Source organism: Lissotriton helveticus, chromosome 6, assembly GCF_964261635.1.
Source record: "Lissotriton helveticus chromosome 6, aLisHel1.1, whole genome shotgun sequence".
Classification (NCBI taxonomy): domain Eukaryota; kingdom Metazoa; phylum Chordata; class Amphibia; order Caudata; family Salamandridae; genus Lissotriton; species Lissotriton helveticus.
This window is the reverse complement of record NC_136067.1, coordinates 996,695,428-996,714,482: the sequence shown is the minus strand read 5'-3', so window position 1 is coordinate 996,714,482 and position 19,055 is coordinate 996,695,428. Positions and strand designations below refer to the sequence as shown.

Genomic DNA, 19,055 nt, shown 5'->3' with positions numbered 1-19,055 from the left:
CCCCCAGCACCCTTCCCACTTCTCTCTTGTGTGACGGTTTCTTTATTTACATTGACGTGTTCTAAAAAGCGAAAACTAAAGAAGGACTGCCGGAGCCACAATGTATACGGAAATAAGGACTCCATGGCGAAGTTATAGATTGTCGGTGCTATAGAATTGCAAAGACTTCCAGATCTTCATCGAACAATTTCGCATTCGACATGCAAATAGCACAGAAACAATGCTTGCCACGTGGGGGTGTTACTTTTTTTAATTTCAGAACAAACACACATATAATGAGTTTTTAATACATTGAGCGTAATAATACTACTGCTAGTACGCCACTCTTTCACCAGTCAATTATATGCTGCTAGCTAAGTAGATGTGCACTCTTTATCGGTTGGACTGTTGTGCTGTATGCTGAACACTTCGCCAGCACACCGACTTGAGAACTGTAAGCACTAGAAAAAGTGCTGAGGCAGACCGAAAAGTCTGTCTTCTGTTTCCATGGTTTTAGCCTCTGTCCTCTTTTCATGTTTACGCCACAACAATGCAGTCCCGCGGTCGGTGATTGGCTGTTTCTGGCGACGGAAGACTAGTGGTACCGGAAAGGGCGGAACGACCGAGCAACACCCCCCTACCTGCGGAGAGAATGGAGGAGCCCGACCCGGCCAATCGAGGTATACGGGAGTTGGAGGGTGTGCCGTTGGGCCGCAGAGGCCTAGAGAGATGGGCACGCTGGTGCTCAGGGAAGGACCAGGGCACATGCGAATAGGCGTTTTGCTTTTCTGCGCGAGGAAGTGAAAGGAATTCACGGGCTGTCTTTTCCTATTAGTGCGGCATAGTCCGCAACCAGACACAAAGCATTATGTGTTCGAACCCACTTTCACGGTACCTCCCCTTGTTAACACCAAGAATTCAGCCCCCAACCCCCACAACTCATCCAGTTAACGGCGAAAACTGCGTCCTTGGGTTTACTGTCATCACAGTGCAAAGTCAGGAGAAATTGAGCCTGCCATTGTCTAGTCTTTTACTGCTCGCAGATGGGGGTCCTATACTCGGGAATTGGTGAGGTGTGAGTTGCTCACCAACATATATATATATATATATATATATATATATATACACACACATACATATACATACTCCAGGGTCTGGTGTTTTTTACTTTAGTGTAAGATTACAAGTGCCAGAATGTGACACTAAGGGTTGGAGTGCTTCCCATAATTTTAATGTACAGCAGAGGTTGCTGCAACCTGCTTAGCACAAAGGGACTGGTGTTGCGATACGAGAGAATAATGAGACGGCAGCCTCCAGGTGAGGGATAGGCTTTCCCTCACTTGAAGTCTGCCGTCTATTAATTAATCCAATCTCCAGTCGGCCTCAACGAACAGTAACTGAGGCGCTCTCATGGAATCCTCAGAGCGCAGTGTTCGCCGAGGAACCAAGAACAGAAAGGGGAAAAGGGAGGCAATAAAAGACGCTTGTTGGAGAACACATTTTATCACATTGCTTTGTAACAACTGGCAGAACTACGGAAATGCTGGGCTACTTACCCGTAATTTTCATTACTCCAAGCAGAACATGATCACCAAACTACGTTGAGATTGGCAAGTCCCTCGCACGGTGATGGACGTGTACCCCAGCCCTGAGTGTCCCCAACTGCAATGATACCTGGTTCCACCTGCTGCTGTTTGTTGTCATGGGCGACCACAGATCATGTGAGTGCCCCACCATGACATAGGCTTGTCTCCTGAATTGTGGTCTTTTTGGACCAGAAGGGGTGCTCAAACCACTAACCTCATAATGTTGAAAGACTACCATCTTTGCCATGAGTAAAGACGAACGAGGACATCATGCCACATCTTAGGGCTGTCTCCTCCGTTCTATTCTTTTGTGTCAGCAGTGTTTCCCTCCAGGTATACCATACCCTTTTACTGCCTGGCGTACCAGTCTTCTAGGGAATCCTCTTTCTGTGTGATTAATGAAATGTGGTTGACAAAATTTATATTTGTTCCGCAGACCTGTTGTAGCTTTCCCATGTGTCTGGTAATTATATGTGTGAATAAACTGATTCCTGCATCTATTGAGCCTGTTTTTGAGAATGCTTATTATTCTATTTTGGTGACAACCTTGACTTTGTCGGCGTGCTCCACTGGTGCATGCACCATCTCCCTAGGGATTTTTGGTTTCGGAAGATGCACTTTTTGGTGTGTGTGTGTGTGTGTATATATATATATATATATATATATATATATATATATATATATATATATGTATATGTTTATTATTTCTATACAAACCAAACTTAAACGACTAACATTAGAAATTCTATAGTTATACCTTAAATTTCTCATGTACGTATCACATTTAAATTACTATATTTTTACTTTCTATATTAACCAAACTTAAAGTGCATAGAAAATAAAATATTAAAAGTTAGTTATACCATAAATGTATCATTTATGCATCACGTTCACATTATACTAATTAGTGCTCCTCCATAACACTGTTTTCATCTTGCTAAGCACACAACAATAACCATAACTCGCCACTCTACCAAGCACTGTGTTCTCAGAAATGATCGGATTTGATATGTCATTTCTGTTATTATGAATGCTTTGATTTCAGATGGTATAAGTGATATATTATGTAATGGTATAAGCTGTGCCTGGTAGTGTTAAAAGAGAGCACCCGGATTTCAGAAGCAGAGGAAGAAGCAGGGAAGAGTGCAAAGAACATAGGCACTCCCATGGAGTGCTAAATGTTCAGTAAAACAAAAAATCTGTTCAAGCCACTACTGAAAGGGTCCATCTCATTCAGTGAGAACACCGTGAGCTCTAATGCTTCTGGGAGAGAGAAACAAAATAACTAAGTACACCATCAAACTCAAAGGAAACAACCTGAAATAGACAACAAAGCTATCCAGTCAAAAGCAAGGGGGACTAACCCAAAGCTCACTCCAAGTTCAAGTTGTGTATTGGGAATAATAGGTCTGCCAGTAAATAATTGATGTCTGTCTTTAGCGAAGACCCAAAAGTGAGGTTTTAAAGGTTCTTCCTTATTCAGTCCAGAGCTCAAGCCCAGCTGTCCATTGTTCTGCTGTTTACGAGCCTTGTTTGTTAAAGACTGCCAGGACCGCAAACCTCTGGCTTCTGCTCAGCCTGGCTACATAGTCTGTACCTTCGTTAAAATAAATGATAGAATCCTTTTTTTAGAGAACTGGCATAACAGAAACTTCATTTAGTGGATACATAATTTATCAGAAATACAGTTTCTTTTATTAATGGAAATACCTCACATGGCGAATAGTGGTCAGCGTGGGTAGCTGCTGGTCACCCCCTTGTGTCATCGTTACATTCTATATTATGTATTTTAAGGTACAGAAGGGATGTGAGCTCTCTGCTTTTGATTGGCTAACACTACAATAACTGTACTCTGTTGGTTCATAGTTCTGCAGTCTTCGTGAGATATTGTATGTGATTTTTCTATTACCAGTCCATCCCAATGTCTACAGAGCCATTCTTTCTGGTATGGTGGTCTGTACCGACACCAGAATATAGAGATGGACATTTTCACCGCACAGAGTGCAATGACAGATGGCTACTATTGGAGAAGAACAAGGTATAGGCTGATTGTGTCAGGCCAAGTATGACATGTCTGGATTATTGGGTTGGGACATGTCACCAATTGTGTCAAATAAATTTTTCCTAAATTATTATAAGTTTCAGACACAGCCATAATAGGTGTGTGATTACAACTGTTCCTTCCTCCTCTCCGGAATTTCTCATATGTTCATTTCTTATTCCCAATGTTTCACTGGTATTTGGTACCACTATGTAGTTATTTTTGCTAAAGCTTTCCTTGATGCAGCCAATCTCACAGTTTTATGCATCTTGATGTAAACACCCCTCCACTCTAGATCCCCCAAAATACTTCCTATTTTCATTCCCACTTTTTTTTGACTCTGGGATCTCTGGGCGTCTCTCGTACGAAACCTGTGTATCTGAGAAAAGTTTCTTCTCATTCTCCTTTGCCTGGAGCCATTGCTTATGTTGAGTTAATGGTCGATTAGCCCCAGGTGTTAAGCATGGTATGCAGCGCCCAGTAAATAACGAAATCTTCCAATAAAACTGTTAGGTTTCTTTTATGATGGAGGAATGTGTTTTGATGTGCCGATATGAATGCCAAAGAAGTTATGGTGAAGTTTATGTGGGCATGGCTTATGAAAAACTCTTACACTTTTCCATTCTATTTGTGTAATGTGTTTGGGAGATAATGCTGAGTCCCACTTGTTTTGTTGCTCTATCTTATCTGGAGATGTACGAAACCTTTTTGAATATATCCAGCACAAATCCAGTATCTTTTAAGGATGAACACGTTGTAGGGAGTCACGAAGCATTAGTTTCTGTCTCATTTATCAACTCCTTGATAACCACCCTGTTTCCTTCCAGGATGAACTCTTTGCTGTGCAACATTACGAGAACAGACGAGAGACAGTTTGAATCCATGCATGTTGCCGAATCTTGAAGCCAAGCACCTTTCATTGAGGATTTGTGTGCTGAAGTCCCAGGTAGAGGCTGCATATATTACATGTTTTCATGAAGAGGGGCGAGAAATCGGAAGGCCATCGGCAAATGAGGCCTAAAACATTTCCTGCCAGTAACTTCACTGGTAGTAGTCGCCAGATGTTGCTGGAAATTAGGGAAAGCCTTCGGCATCTGCCAAAGCCATCAGAGGCTGTCAAGGCTGATCAGAAAATAGCAAAAGTGTCTGCTGAAGACTCTCGACAAGGACGCAATCCTCCAAAATTTGTGACACATCATAAAGCCCTACAACAGATTCGGAACTCCCTGCTTCCCTTTGCAAATGAATCAAGCTCTTCAACTCGTGGGGGCTCTGAAATCAACCAGCAAATGTATCAAGACCTGCTTGAAGCTGGGTTTGAGGAGGTGAGCATTGGTTGCTTTGTGACAGTTGTTGTAACTGAGTTGCTTAATTACTTTAATTAATTAAAAAAAATATTTGAAACCTTTGTTTCAATATGTTGCATTTTAGTGAAACATTACATTCTTATGGCTTGCCTACTTGATAATGCAATTGCTATCTGTTGGAAGACATATTGTTAGCTTACACTGTGCTTAGAGCCTGCCTCTTGCTTACCATTGGTTGATTTAATTGTCGGTCTTGTTTTCTTGCTTCTTATCCAAAAGCGTGTGTGTATGCTCTCTTTTTCCTCTTCTTGTGTTTGCCCCTCTACTGTAGCATTGATGTATTATTGTATACTTGCATAGCTCGTTTTTTCAGACACTACATTTTTCTTTTTGTTTAAGCACTCTGTGAAAGTGCAAGTGTTTTCCAGCTGTTTCCCTAGTGTGCGCCTTTCTCAGTCCCCGCTTCCATCTGTTTGGTTCCCCCACTCTCTCACTTATGCACTTGCTCCTGGTGGTTCCCCCGCATGCTTTGCTTTCTCCCCTGTGTGCTTATACCCCCTATCAGATCCAAATGCACTCTTAGTCTCCCATTTGTGTTCTCTCCTGCCCTCATGTTGTTGTTTTTTCTCCCAGTCTGCTGCCCCCACTTCCTCCACATTCCTTACCTACCCACTCCCTCCGTCTTCCTTCTTCCCCTACCTGCACCCTAAGTGTGGCGTCCTGCCCCTCTGTTCCTTCATCTCCCACTAGTCCCCCATGTTTCTGAAACCCCTGCCTATGTTGCTTCCCCTCACCTGCTTTGCCTATGTGTTCCTTTCGCACATGTTGCTCCCTCCACACTTTTTTTTAAATTTGCTGATCTAAGGTGGATCTGCAAAGAATATAGCAGTTGTTATTTTGTAGGCACATGTTTCGTGCGCACAGCTACAAATTGAATGAAAATAAATGTGTGTCCGTTCTCATGTAACGTAACTGGTGCTATGTAAAGCGCTCTGATACCGGATTCGGTTCGGGTCTAGTTTGCGCTATATAAAACTCTGCATAAAATAATTTGAAACAGTAGGCTTTTTTTGTCTTATTTTGGCATGTTTCAAATTATCAGGAATGCTGTACAGCATGACAAAATATTGGTAAAACCAGTAGGTCCCAAAGGTGAGACCTATTTGCTTTCCAAAGCTTGTTGTGGAAAGGGATTTCTAAAGTTGTTGTGAGCAATGTTACCCAAATTGTATTGCTTTAATTTCTCAATTAACTGATTCCATTGCATGACAGAAGAAAAAAATATAGACATCGAAAGATTTGAGCCTGCTTCTTCCAAGGTTATTATACAAATGGAAAGTTTGCAAGCAAAATGTGAAGAAGTACAGGAGTCCCATAAATGTGAACGGTATATCTTTTTTTTTATTGGTAGATTCCTGTATAAAGAAACGTCCTATTCACAGGGCACCCCAACAGCCAGTGACCATTGGAGTTCTAAACAAAAGGTTCTAATGAATAAATACTCCAAAACACCTCTAAGAGTTCTAGCTTACATGGAAATAAGCTGGAGACAGCAGAGAGCAGGTTAGGTTATACTTACTACACACCTTCCCCCTTTACATTTAAAGAGATGGAAGAACATAAGAAACACAGGAACACAACTTAATGGCAGACAAAATCACGCCGTGCCTCCAGAGCTTTACTTGTACGAGAGCTTCGGCGCAAAGTTGAAGCAATATCAGATGGCACCAAACAGGCGTCCAGTTCTGCACGACCACTAGAATGCATGAGGGCAATCCTGCCCAAGTTCCATATGCGTCTGTTGTCCAGTTTTATAGCATTACGAAACAACTTGGTCACCTTAGAAGGTGAAGAGAATTTAGCACCAGCAGATTTAGAGGATAATGTACTCTCACTCTGTCACCCACACAAACTACCGTGTGAGAAACAGCAAGTCTAGCATCAACGTTTTCTTTTCTCTTGACGGACTTGAGATCCTGAATTGCTTGCCAATGAGCCACCTTACCCACACCCTTTCCCCTCATCCAAGACTGAAACATGTAGGTGTTGAGAATCCAGCCCCTAAACAATTCAAAGAACATTTTCCCCATAGTAGAGTGAGGAGTTAGGCGATAAACCATCACCCTCTCAACCATTTCAGACTTCCACTCCCTGCCTTGGTCCTTAGCCAGCTGAATGGACTCTTTTAGCACACGGTTGAACCGCTCCACCATACTGTTAGTTTCGGGATGATAGATGTAACAACACTGGTGCTTAATACCTCTTTTTGCCAAGAACGCCTCAAGTTCCTTTCAGACTAGATGTACTCCATTGTCTGTTAAGAGTGAATCAGGGAGACCGTCTCTGCAGAAGATGTCCTCTAAAAATCTAACATCTTTAGTCTTGATACTTTGTTACCTTAACTCTGACCATCTTGAGTACATGTCCATCAACACAAGAGATTACTATTGACCAGTCTTGCTTAGCAAAGGCCCCAAAAGATCCAAGGCTACCTCTTGCTAACAACGTGTGGGAGCATCACGTATGACCATCGGTTGTACCCTTGTCTTGTATATCTCATCACATGCGTTCGTGCTTCAAAGGGCAGCCAATTGCGGGATTTTAGGACTGGGGATGTAAGATCTTTTTGCTTGGTATCAGTAACCAGTCTGGCAGTCGAGTTAAGTACAGCCCTTAGTGGAGCCAGAGTGTATTTGGGCAGGCCACATAGGGTAGCACTGCCGCAGTCTAACCTCGGCAAGACAAGCGCTTGGACCACTTGCTTGAAATCATTTGGAGGAAGGAAGGGTTTGATATTTCTGAGAGATCTCAGCAAGTGGTTAGCTCCTTTGCATACATTACTGATATGACCTTTCATGTTCAGGTGCTTGTCCATAGTGATACTGAGAGACTTGGCTGCATCTACGATGAGAGGCGTACAGTTCAAAGCAGTGAGGCGACTCAGCCAGAGGTCTATTTTGGGGATGAGATTCAGAGGGGAGATGAGCAGGAATTCTGTTTTTGAGGTGTTGAGCAGTGGATGATTCTCCGTTAACCAGCTTTGAGTAAACATTAGGGTAGTATTGAGTGAGATGATGTTTTCCGAGGATGAGATTTTCAGATATAATTGCGTGTCGTCTGCATACACGTGGATTAGAATCTTCATGGAATTTAGAGAATGAGCAAGAGGTTCCAGGAAAAGATTGAAGAGGATAGGCGATAGAGCGGATCCTTGAGGGACCCCCATGAGTACAGGCGAGGGCTCTGAGATAGACTGGTTTACCTTGACACTGAGTTCTGTGGTGCAGGAAGGATGAGAACCATAGTAACACCTGATCAGAAAAACCTATTCTATTTTGCAAGATGGATAGGAGGTTGTCATGATTAAACGTATCAAAAGCGGAGGAAAGGTTGAGGAGTGTCAGTAGGCAGGATTCCTTTTGGTCGAGCATAATTAAAATGTCATCAAAAACGTGAATGAGAGTCGATTCGGTGCTGTGCCACTTCCTAAAGCCCGATTGATGCTGGTCTAGAAGTTTGAAGTTCTCTATGTGGGCACAGAGTTGGGATTGAACACATTTTTCTAGTAGTTTTGCTATAGTGGGGATGTTGGAGATGGGGCGGAAATTATTGAGATCAGATTTGTCAGCGTTAGTTTTTTTTAGTATTGGTGTAATCTGAGCTGCTTTTAGGCATTCATGGATCATGCCTTGTTCTAGGGAAGCATTAACAATCCTAGTCCACGTGGGGATCAGTGCATTTTTGATTTCTTTGAAGATAGAAGGGGGTAGAGGGTCGCTGTAGCAGTTGGAGGGGTTGATATTCTGAAGAATCTTGAAAAAATCATATTCACTAAAACTGGTAAAAGTGCCCCATGATGCATTGTTCTTGGGTTTCGTGGGGGTTGATTTGCACCTAACAGAGGGGTCAATGGATGAGGCAGCAATGGGAGAAGGTAGTAGAGCCTTCTTAGAAGCGAGGTCCATGGAGATGATTCATGCTTTCTCTGCGAAGAAGGCGGCAAGTTCATCGCAGGAGGGGGGGTTGTCACCAGGATCAGATTGGTTAGACCCAACGACTGATTGTTGTTTGACCAATTCGAAGAGTTTCTTGGGGCGGTTTGTCGCTTCATCCAGTTGGTGTCTGAAGTAAGTTGCCTTAGCACTCTTGATTTGTTAGTTGTATCGGCTCCTGGCATCTCTAAGGAGTTTTAGTTGGTCCGAGGAGGGATTGGCTCGCCATGACCGTTCAAATACCCTAAGGTTGCGGAGTTTAAATTTTCATTATACCAGGGTTTGGAAATTTTTGTCGAGGCATTTTTTAGTTGGAGTGGAGCAATATTCCCCATGATGTCGGAGATGGTTGAATTGTAGGCGTTGGTTAGTGATTGTGCCGCAATTATATCAGCTTGGAAGGAGAGGGTAGGTTTGCAGTGGGCAGCTAGTTCGTCAGAGTTTATGGCTCTTATGTCCCTTTTCCATATTTTAGATTTTAGTGGTTGAGACTTTCTCAACAATACCTCCCTGTTGATATAAAAAAGGATGCAATGGTGGTCAGACCAGTCACAGGGGGTGATGGAATCTATGGAGATAGACTGCTCTTTAGAGATAATGAGGTCAACGTTTCTCCTTTGTTATGCATTGGTTGGACACAGTGCTGCATCAGATCATGATCAAATAAGGACTTCATGCAAGATGCAGGGGGGTCGTTGGGGTTAAACCAATGAAGGTTGAAATCGCCAAGGAAGATTTGTGCCATCGCTGAATTAACATTACTCAAGATGATTTCCATTAGTTGCTCAGTGAAAGGGAGATTGTCACCCGAGGGGGTGTTAAAAGGTGTGGAGTTTGCACACCGGTAGGTTCTTACTTGATATAGTGAGACAGAGGTATTCACAGGAGGAATGCGTCAAAGAGTCTGATTGAGAAACCAAGAGTGTGTTTCTGTGAATACATGCTAGTCCCCCACCCAATTTCAGAACTCTGTCAAGCCTAATTATGTCATGAGTAGGGGGCACTAGGAGGTCTAAGATGGGAGTGGAAGCTGGATTTAGCCAGGTTTCAGTTTTCTTTTATTTACCTTTGTTTTCTTTTAACTTTCACTCTCCTCAGTGCGACGGAAGTTGCATGTCTTTCTTTCAACCATTTATCTTTGTCAAGCATGCGGCAAGCAACCGCATCATCCATGAAATAATTAAATTCACAGCTGATTCTGTTGCTTATTCATTTTAGTGTTACCTGTCAGTTCCTGCACTTTTTAAACAGACCGTACAATCACATAAAGGTAGTCCTAGGGCATGCAGAGTAGGCTGCAGACCTGTGTACCTAAGTTCATCTCATACCATGCAAGTGTATAAGCAGAAGTTGATTCATTACTTTGGTATAAGTTAGTTAGACAACGGCAGGGCACCAGAGGATATCAGTTTAAAGGAGTCGAGACTGGTACTAACTAAGGAAGAAACTCGTCTTGAAAGGTTATTTATGCTAATAATGGAAATCTAGGTAACAAAATAAAAAATCATCTCAACTTATTGGCTGCTGGCAAACAGTCAAACCCATTCACTAGATATTCATTAAGGAGAGCTTCTGCTAATTAAGCACTTAAGTGTGCTGGATGTTGGTTGAAGCATCTCTGTTACTATGCTAAGGGGCAGAGATAGCCAGAATATCTCAGGAGATTGTGTGTCCCTCTTTTGTGGAGACCAGTCCCCAAGTGAACTTCCTCTGCCACCAACCAGGGTTACTTTTGTTTAACAAAGGTCCTAGGTTTTTGAGTAATACTTAGAGAAATAATTTACACAGGCTCGAGATAAAGGCTGTGTTTTTCTTCTTCAATGTCCAGCCGGACCGAGAAGCATTTATTTTGAAAGCAATTTTTAGTATAGGCAGAATAAGGCGAGACAAGTCGCACATTGGTAACTGGGCACAAGCCTGTACCTAGTCAGAAGAAAACAATACAAGGGAAAAAGAAAAGGAGTTTACAGGCAAACAAGGAGAGCAGGGTGGCTTATAATACAATGCAAACAAATTTTTAAATAAGCACAGACCCACAGTAACTGCCGTGAAAAATATGAATCATAAAACAAGCAGTACTGCAAAACAGTCGACGAACGTTTCGATCCCTATCTCCTAAAGTATAGTGGGATCATCTTCAGGACTATAATTGACTTTGCCTGATTGGTCGAGTGAGCCACAAACGAGGCAAGGTTGGCCGGGAGTGGCTGGAGACACTTCAAATGAGCAATAGGCTTCCGATATAGCTGATGCCGTGTCCGCTTCGTAGTTGAGCGGCGTCAGAGAATGTGCGGATATAAACCCAGTTGGGTCGGTTCAATTCAGACCCTTGAAGCCTAGCATCTAGCGTGGGCTCGACGGGGAACTTCAAATGGAAGTTTAACCGTAATATGCGGTTTGTAATCTCTGCATGGCGCTCAATAGCGTGGGCCTTATCCGTGCGAGCCGTGATGTGCTCGTAGTGGGGCCGCAATGGGTTCCCGTCTGGAGGCTCGATGGCCTGGTGCTCCAAAAACAGACCGTACAATCACCTAAAGGTAGTCCTAGGGCATGCAGAGCAGGCTGCAGACCTGTGTACCTAAGTTCATCTCATACCATGCAAGTGTATAAGCAGAAGTTGATTCATTACTTTGGTATAAGTTAGTTAGACAACGGCAGGGCACCAGAGGATATCAGTTTAAAGGAGTCTAGACTGGTACTAACTAAGGAAGAAACTCGTCTTGAAAGGTTATTTATGCTAATAATGGAAATCTAGGTAACAAAATAAAAAATCATCTCAACTTATTGGCTGCTGGCAAACAGTCAAACCCATTCACTAGATATTCATTAAGGAGAGCTTCTGCTAATTAAGCACTTAAGTGTGCTGGATGTTGGTTGAAGCATCTCTGTTACTATGCTAAGGGGCAGAGATAGCCAGAATATCTCAGGAGATTGTGTGTCCCTCTTTTGTGGAGACCAGTCCCCAAGTGAACTTCCTCTGCCACCAACCAGGGTTACTGCCTTCCAAGCCTCCTCACATCCAAGGACCCTGAACCCCACTTGATGGCAGAGCTGCACTGCATACTCCAAAGATGGTGGATGGTCTATTGCATGGCTAGCTCTTCCCCTTTTATTTCTTTTTTTCAGAACAATATTGTATTGTTTTCTTGAGTAAGATTGCAAGACAACCACAGTACTCCGAACCCCGGAGGGGCTGTGAGTATAAGATCAAAATGCAAAGAGTAGCGATCAATACAGCAGTCAAAATAAAACATCATAATTGGAATTCTCCCACCCCCCCTGCCCTGTAAGAACTACCCCCTCCCGGATCCCACCCTAGCCCCTTTCACGATGTCCGCACAGGTCCAAGCAAAACAGTCATTATGAAACTGATGATGCACACCCTGGTACTCAAAGCAGTTGTTCAGCAGCGACATCCCGCTGTACTGGCGGCTCCAGCCACAATCCCCTGTACTCCGCCCATCTCTTCCATATTTTGTAGTGCTTCTTGGGGCAGCCTCGGGCCTCAAACACTGGACGCTCTAATCCCATACAGTAATCTAATCCCTGTTTCCACACTCCTACCGGTGGGGCCCTAGGGTCCTTCCAGGCGCGGGCCACATCCCTCTTGGCCACCGTAAGGCCTAGGAGCAGTAAGTGTCGTTTGTAGATGTTACCACCCACTTGTTCCATTACATGGAGAAGGCCCAGCCGCGATGTACGGGGGAGCTTCCAGCCCAACACTTCATCTAAGCAGTCCTAAACACACGTCCAGTATCTCTACAGGGCCCCACAAGACCATACCGTATGCAGGAAAGTGCCCACCTCCCGGCCACATCTCAGACAGTCGGGGGAAGCAATCAAACCGGCCCGCCACAGTCTCTCTCTAGTGTAGTAAGCTCTATGTAGATATTTAAATTGGATGAAGCGCAATCTTACGGCGATGGCCGCCTCCCTCCAATCCTCTTCTTCCAGCTCTCCCACATCTCCCTCCCAGGTGGTCCGCAATTTGTCTAGAGAGGAGGAGCAATGGGTAACCAATGACTGATAAATGCGTGATATTTTCTTTTCCTCTAATTCCCCCATAAATAACTTAGCTTCCAGAGGGCTGAATTCAGGTAAGGAGTCTAGTCCCTCCAGGGCAGGGAGATGGCATGTCGGAACTGCAAGTATTTGAAGAATTGGGTTTGGGGCATGTCATATTCGTCCCTCAGGTCCTGGAATGATTTAAGGGTCGTGCCTTTCATGACATGGCCCAACGCCGAGATCCCTATCACGTCCCAGCCACGGAACCCCTGCAAGGCCGCCAAAGCCGGCAAGCGGCCATTCTGCCACAACGGGCTCTCCTCAGTCAGCCAGTTCCACCATCCCATGCGGCAAAGCGCCCGGCGCCAGATCTGAAAGACCACCTGCGTAACCACCGGGAGCCGCTTCCTCTTCCCCGCCGAGTATAGTAACGTATGTAGAGTGTCCGGCTCCATCAAAAACCTCTCCATGGTGTAAGCCGGGTCACCCCGATCTCCATACCATCACTTATTCAATTCTAACAAGTGAGATGCCTGATAATATGATAGGACATCCGATGATGCTAAGCCGCAGCAATATGTGGAGAGGAAACCGGTGCGGAGCGCCACTCTTACGGCACCCCCTGCCCAGAGGAATTGGCCTAGTGCCGAATTAACCTGGCGAAACCACTGCGGCGAGATAGGGTAGGGGTGGTTCTGCAGTTGATATAGCAAACGAGGGAGGGCCACCATCTTGAAAATGGCCGAGCGTCCATATATATTCAAGGGCATACGGGACCATGTTTTCATGTCCGACCGGACCCGGTCCCAGACAGGAACGAAATTGCGTTCCCACGAGACTCCAGGTATGTCTGTTAGGAACACCCCGAGGTACTTTATACCCCCGGTCGCCCCCTGCAGAGCCGATGCCCAGTTACCCAGGGTCCATAGAGTGGATTTCCGCTCATTAAGATGGAGCCCCGAAACCTCCCCAAACACCCTCATAATTTCAAGGACTCTCGGTCCCGACCTATTGAGGTCCGTGAGAAAGAAAAGCACGTCGTCAGCATAGAGCGCGATCCTGTCAGACGGCCCGGCCTCCCATTCAAAGACCTTCATCTGCGCGTCTATGCGCACCCACGCCGCCAAAGGTTCCATGGCAAGGGCGCACAGGTACGGCGAAAGGGGACACCCCTGTCGGGTGCCCCGTCCGGCAGGAAAGGTGCCAGAGACAACCCCAGCCACTTCCACAGACGCCGCAAATCTGTATACAGCAGCCGTATATATGATAGGAACTGGGGTCCAAGATTCAGGCGAGGCAGGAGTGCGTGTAAATAGCCCCAACTCAACGAGTCAAAGGCTCTATCTATATCAGCCAGCAGAAACGCCGCCTGACTTCCCGTGGCTCGCATCATTTCTAATGCCACCTGAGCCCGCCTAATGTTGTATCTTGTTGCTCTATGCGGCATAAAACCCGCCTGATCCGAATGGACCAAGGTAGTGATTAATGGAAGGAGGCGATTGGCGAGGGCCTTGGCCAGTATCTTCGCCTCAACATTCAGAAGCGAGATAGGTCTATATGATTCATGACGTTCGGGGGGGTCTCCCTGGCTTGCAAAAGACCACTATTTCGGCATGCCTCCAATCCACCGGTAGGCGGCCAGACTCCCTAGCCGCATCTAACGCTTTCTTGTAATGTGCCCCTAACTGGAGATGGTATTTCCGAAAGAACTCGCACGGGAACCCGTTGGGTCCTGGGGCTTTCCCTGCGTTCAATTCTCCGAGGGCCTTCCCTAATTCTTCTGCGTACAGCGGAAGCTCGAGTCGACTGCGCTCCTCTTCTGATATTCCCTGTGGCGGGAGATCCGCAAGAAATTTATCAACCGCGTCCGCCGGTAGAGATTCCCTAGGGGCATATTGTACCGCATAATAGCGCGCAAAGCTGTCAGCAATCTCCCTGGGATCTCACAAAGAATCCCCGGCCTCATTTCGAAGAGCCGGCAGCAACTGTGCCTGAAACGCGCCCTGGCAGAGTCTGTACAGCATCGTGCTGGACTTATCTCCCCATTGGTAGATTATGCTCTGCGTAGCGAGCCACACCTGACGTGACTCCTCAAGGTGCAGGGATGCAGAGTCCCGCTGCGCCTGCAGCAGCCTTCGTACGTCCCCATCCTCCCCTGCCGCCGTGCACTGTTCCTCCAGGGTGCGGACCCGATCCGCCGCCCTCTCCAGACCCTCCCTACGCGTCCTACGGGCCTTCGCGCACCAGGCTATATCCACTCCTTGGAGTGTGGGCTTCAGAGCCTCCCAGAGGGTCACATCGTCCATCCCGGATCCCTCATCGTCCCAGTAGTGGGCTATGGCCTCTCGCACATGGGACTGGTAATCGTCCTGTTGCAGGTGCCAGGTAGAGAGGCGCCATCGAAATGGTTGCCACCTCTTATCTAGAAGTATATTAATCGTAATGGGGGAATGGGCAGAGAGCCCGCGCGGCAGTATATCCGTCAATTCCACCCTCCCAATCCTAGTGCAGGGGACAAACAGGTAATCTAATCTTGAGAAGGATTTATGGACTGCCGAAACATATGTGTATTCCCGACTATGCATATGTTGATAGCGCCATGCATCCATCCAGCACATGCCCCTCACCATGTCATTCAATCTAGTTGGGGCACTCACCGTCTGCCCACCACCTGGTCTGCAGCGATCTATTTGACCATCCATAACAAGGTTCCAGTCACCCCCGATGACAGCCATCACGTCTGGAATCTCGGCCCAGACGGTGAACAGTTTCTCAACAAGTGACCATTGCAGCGGAGGAGGAGCATACACACTTCCAAAGACCACTGGTTCACCACCAATCACTCCCTTGACAAATACGTATCTGCCCTGGGCATCCACCCACTGTGTGGAGTGGACGTAAGACACCCTGCGGTGAATCATTACCGCCACTTCCCGGGATCCCCTGACAAAACCGGCGTGGAACACCTGTTGATATCCATAGCGCTGCAAACTAAGGGTCTTGGTACCTAGGAGGTGAGTCTCTTGCAACAGTAGGACATCTTCCTTCTCTCTTTTCCCCTGTAGCAGCACAGCGCCCCTCTTAATTTTATCCAGCATGCCCCTTACATTCCAGCTCACTATTCGCAGCGCTGCCCTGGGGAGCTCCGAAGCAGGATCTCTAGCCGCCATCTATCAGGTGAATCTCTAGTCGGCCGGGTGTAGGGAATTGTGACTGCATATATAACTTTAATAGAACCTGGTGGACCATCGTGCTGTACATAGCTGCCCCTACGCTCCCCAAATTCTTGCGCCTTTCGCCCCCACCGACCCCCAACCCAACAACGCCCCAATTTCCAGCCTCCCCTATACCTCAGCAACGTTGAAGTACCTGTCGCGGTGTAGGTGCGCTCCGACCCCCAACGGGAGGCCGGATGCCACCCACTTCAATGGATCCCCATGAACCACACACTCAACCCCCAACTAGCCCCTTAGGGGGGCAATAAATGTCCCTAGAAAACCGAACTGCTTTTAACCTGAGGCAAATGTCCGCCTTGCAGTCCGCCCCCCCCCCCCCACCATCCCGCATCCCATATCCGCCAGTCCAAATCTGTTACACAGTATTACGGTGCTTCCATAAAGCGTTCGTCATCTCCGGCAAGGCCGCTTGTATCCGCTCGCGGTTCCTACACTGCAGTACAGCTCAAAAGGATAGTCCATGGTCCATCACCTTTTACGGATCTACTGTCTGAGTGTCTGGAGGGTCGGTCTCCTCTGTATTACCCCTCTTGGCAGGGGATCGTTTTGAGGAGTGGGACCTCCAGTTGCTCCTACTGCGAGAGCGTCTGGGGGTCCGCCGCGGCGCCGCCGAGGAGGACCAATCTGAGTCCCGAGCCGGCGGGGTATTCGGCCTAGCTCGTACTGTCTCATCAGTCCATGTGAATACTTCCTCCGGAGAATTAAAGAACAGAGTACTTGACTGATGCACCACTCGCAGACGAGCCGGATAGAGTAAGGCATACTGGATTTTGAGGCTTCTCAGACGAGCCTTGGCCGCTGTGAAGGATTGCCGCTGTCGCTGCACCAGCCTTGTATAATCCGGAAATATCAGAATCCGCTGATTGTCAGACATGAGGGGTTCCTTTAAACGGGCTTGTCTTAGGATAGTATCCCGATCATGGTAATTAAGTAGCTTGGCTATCACCGGTTGTGGGCGCTCCCCAACCGGCGGTTTCGGAGCAAGCGCTCTGTGCGCCCGTTCTATTACAAAGCAACGAGAGAGGGATTCTGGTGGGAGCCAGCCCTCCAGCCACCGAGTGAGAAAGGCCTCCATGTTTCCCTGTTCGCAGTCCTCCGGAAATCCAACAAACCGTAGGTTATTGCGCCGAGCCCGCCCTTCGGCGTCTTCTGCCCGGAGCGCCAGGCCCTTCTGTATCCCTTTCAGACTGGCAACTTTTTTCTTCAGTATCGCCACATCGTCCTCTACTCCGGTGATCCTAGTTTCGGCCTCAGTGATGCGGGCTACTGCGTTTCGTAGGTCTTGGCGCAATAGAGTAACATCAGCCCCAACGGCCCCTATCTTGGAGTCTAAAGTGTCTCTAGACTGGGTGATCGCCGCCAGGAGAGCTGCATTATCCAGCCCCTGGACCGGAGGACTCCCGGAGGCCCCGGCATTCCCACATGGGCCGGTGAATTTGTCCAGGGTGCCCTGTTTCGAGCTCCTCTGCCACTCCCGTCTCTGGTCATGATCTGTGGCCGGTGGGGTCGGTCTTTTGGGGGAGGTTCCGCTTTGTGTTCCTCGGGGCTCCAATGCCTCGACCCCGGGGGGCCTCCTCCGTCAGTTGTCGTCTTTCGGGGCTCACCAACTACGCCCCCTGCGGAACACCGGGGTCAAACAGCCAGGTGGCCGACAGCACGGGCCGCACCCAGTGACTCGCCAGACTAAGCAGCCGCCCTTAGTGTCTGCTCTGTGAGCCCCTAACACTTCCTTGTCTTGCGCCAGGCTATCCTGAAGCTCCACCTTCCCCAGGCCAGGATGTGTTCTTGCAGTCCCCGGGCCCCCGGGTCTCCCCCAGCCGCCCGGCTTAGTCCGTCTATGGCCGATGGGACGGTTGAAATGATCCCACTTCGTATATCGTGACTATCGCGGCGCTCCTAATGCCCAGAGGATCTCTGCACCATAGCTAGGGGGACTCCCCAGGAGCTCGCCGCGGCCCGACCCGACCGCCGAGTCCTAGGCGTCCCCGATTCAAAATGGGCGCCGACCGTTACACTCTGCCTCTAAGAGCCGCCCACTCGCTCACAAAGACCCCTTTTATTTTTTAATTTTTGTTGCTTTTGTTTTGTTGTTTCCTTTACTTTCTTTCTTTTAATCTCATAGTTGACATTTCTCCATAAAGTCCGGGACAAACATTCCCCGCTGGGGACAAGTTCCCATATGACCCCTATTGGGTTGCCATAATGAATTTGTGCAGAATGGGGCTAGCGCCTTGGGTGAGCAGGAGGCATCCACAGTCACCATCCACAGTTTGACTAAATTCCTCTCTTGAATGTGGCTGGTGTTGGGCCTAAGCTGGGTTACTCTGAGTGGGTGTGGTTCATAGATGGCCATGACACCTGTCTCTTACAAGAGACCGTGAGCACAACTGTGGTCACTAGTAATGGGTATTCCTCCTTCTGCATTGACACCACTCCGTCACCTAGGGGAAGACTATTGGGAGGTTTAGCGATATGGGTGAGGGCAAACCTCCAGTGCATAGTAAGGAAACTACCACTTAAGTCCCAGGATGTGCTAGCAGTTAGGGTGGACTTTCATAGTGGCATCTCACTGTTGTTGTTTAATGTTTACAATCGAGTGGTTGACAGGAATGAAGAAACCAAAACCATAAGCACACTGGGGGATTTCCTTTTGAAGTATAAGGGGAAAGGTATGGTCATGGTAGCGGGTGATTTTAATTCGACCTTTGAGCCAACTTGTGCCAGCTGATCTAAATCTGACACATGAACTGGATACTAGATGGAAAATTCCTCCCTATAGATCTTCGTATAGTGTAATGGACCCCTAGGGCTGCACAGTTGTTGACACTTTCCATTTAAATGGCAGACCTAGGTCAGATGGCCTGGGCAGCCATATGTTCAATCAACCTGTCCACTGTAGCCGGATCGAC

The 19,055-nt window shown here is 47.1% G+C and overlaps 1 protein-coding gene across 2 annotated transcripts in view; it reads left to right on the top strand.

Moving 5' to 3' along the window:
- The first annotated feature begins 524 nt into the window (after nt 1–524).
- The window catches only part of LATS1 (large tumor suppressor kinase 1), a 278,558-nt gene continuing 260,027 nt past the window's right edge, over nt 525–19,055 (top strand). Inside the window, exons 1-2 of one of the 2 annotated variants that reach the window (XM_078648633.1) lie at nt 525–659; nt 4,434–4,931. In XM_078648633.1, coding sequence (XP_078504759.1) covers nt 4,581–4,931 — 351 coding nt within the window. In that variant the 5' untranslated portion in view covers nt 525–659; nt 4,434–4,580. Of the gene's footprint in view, nt 660–1,560; nt 1,701–4,433; nt 4,932–19,055 lie in introns of those variants that run through there. The other variant, XM_078648634.1, reaches the window with a different exon arrangement.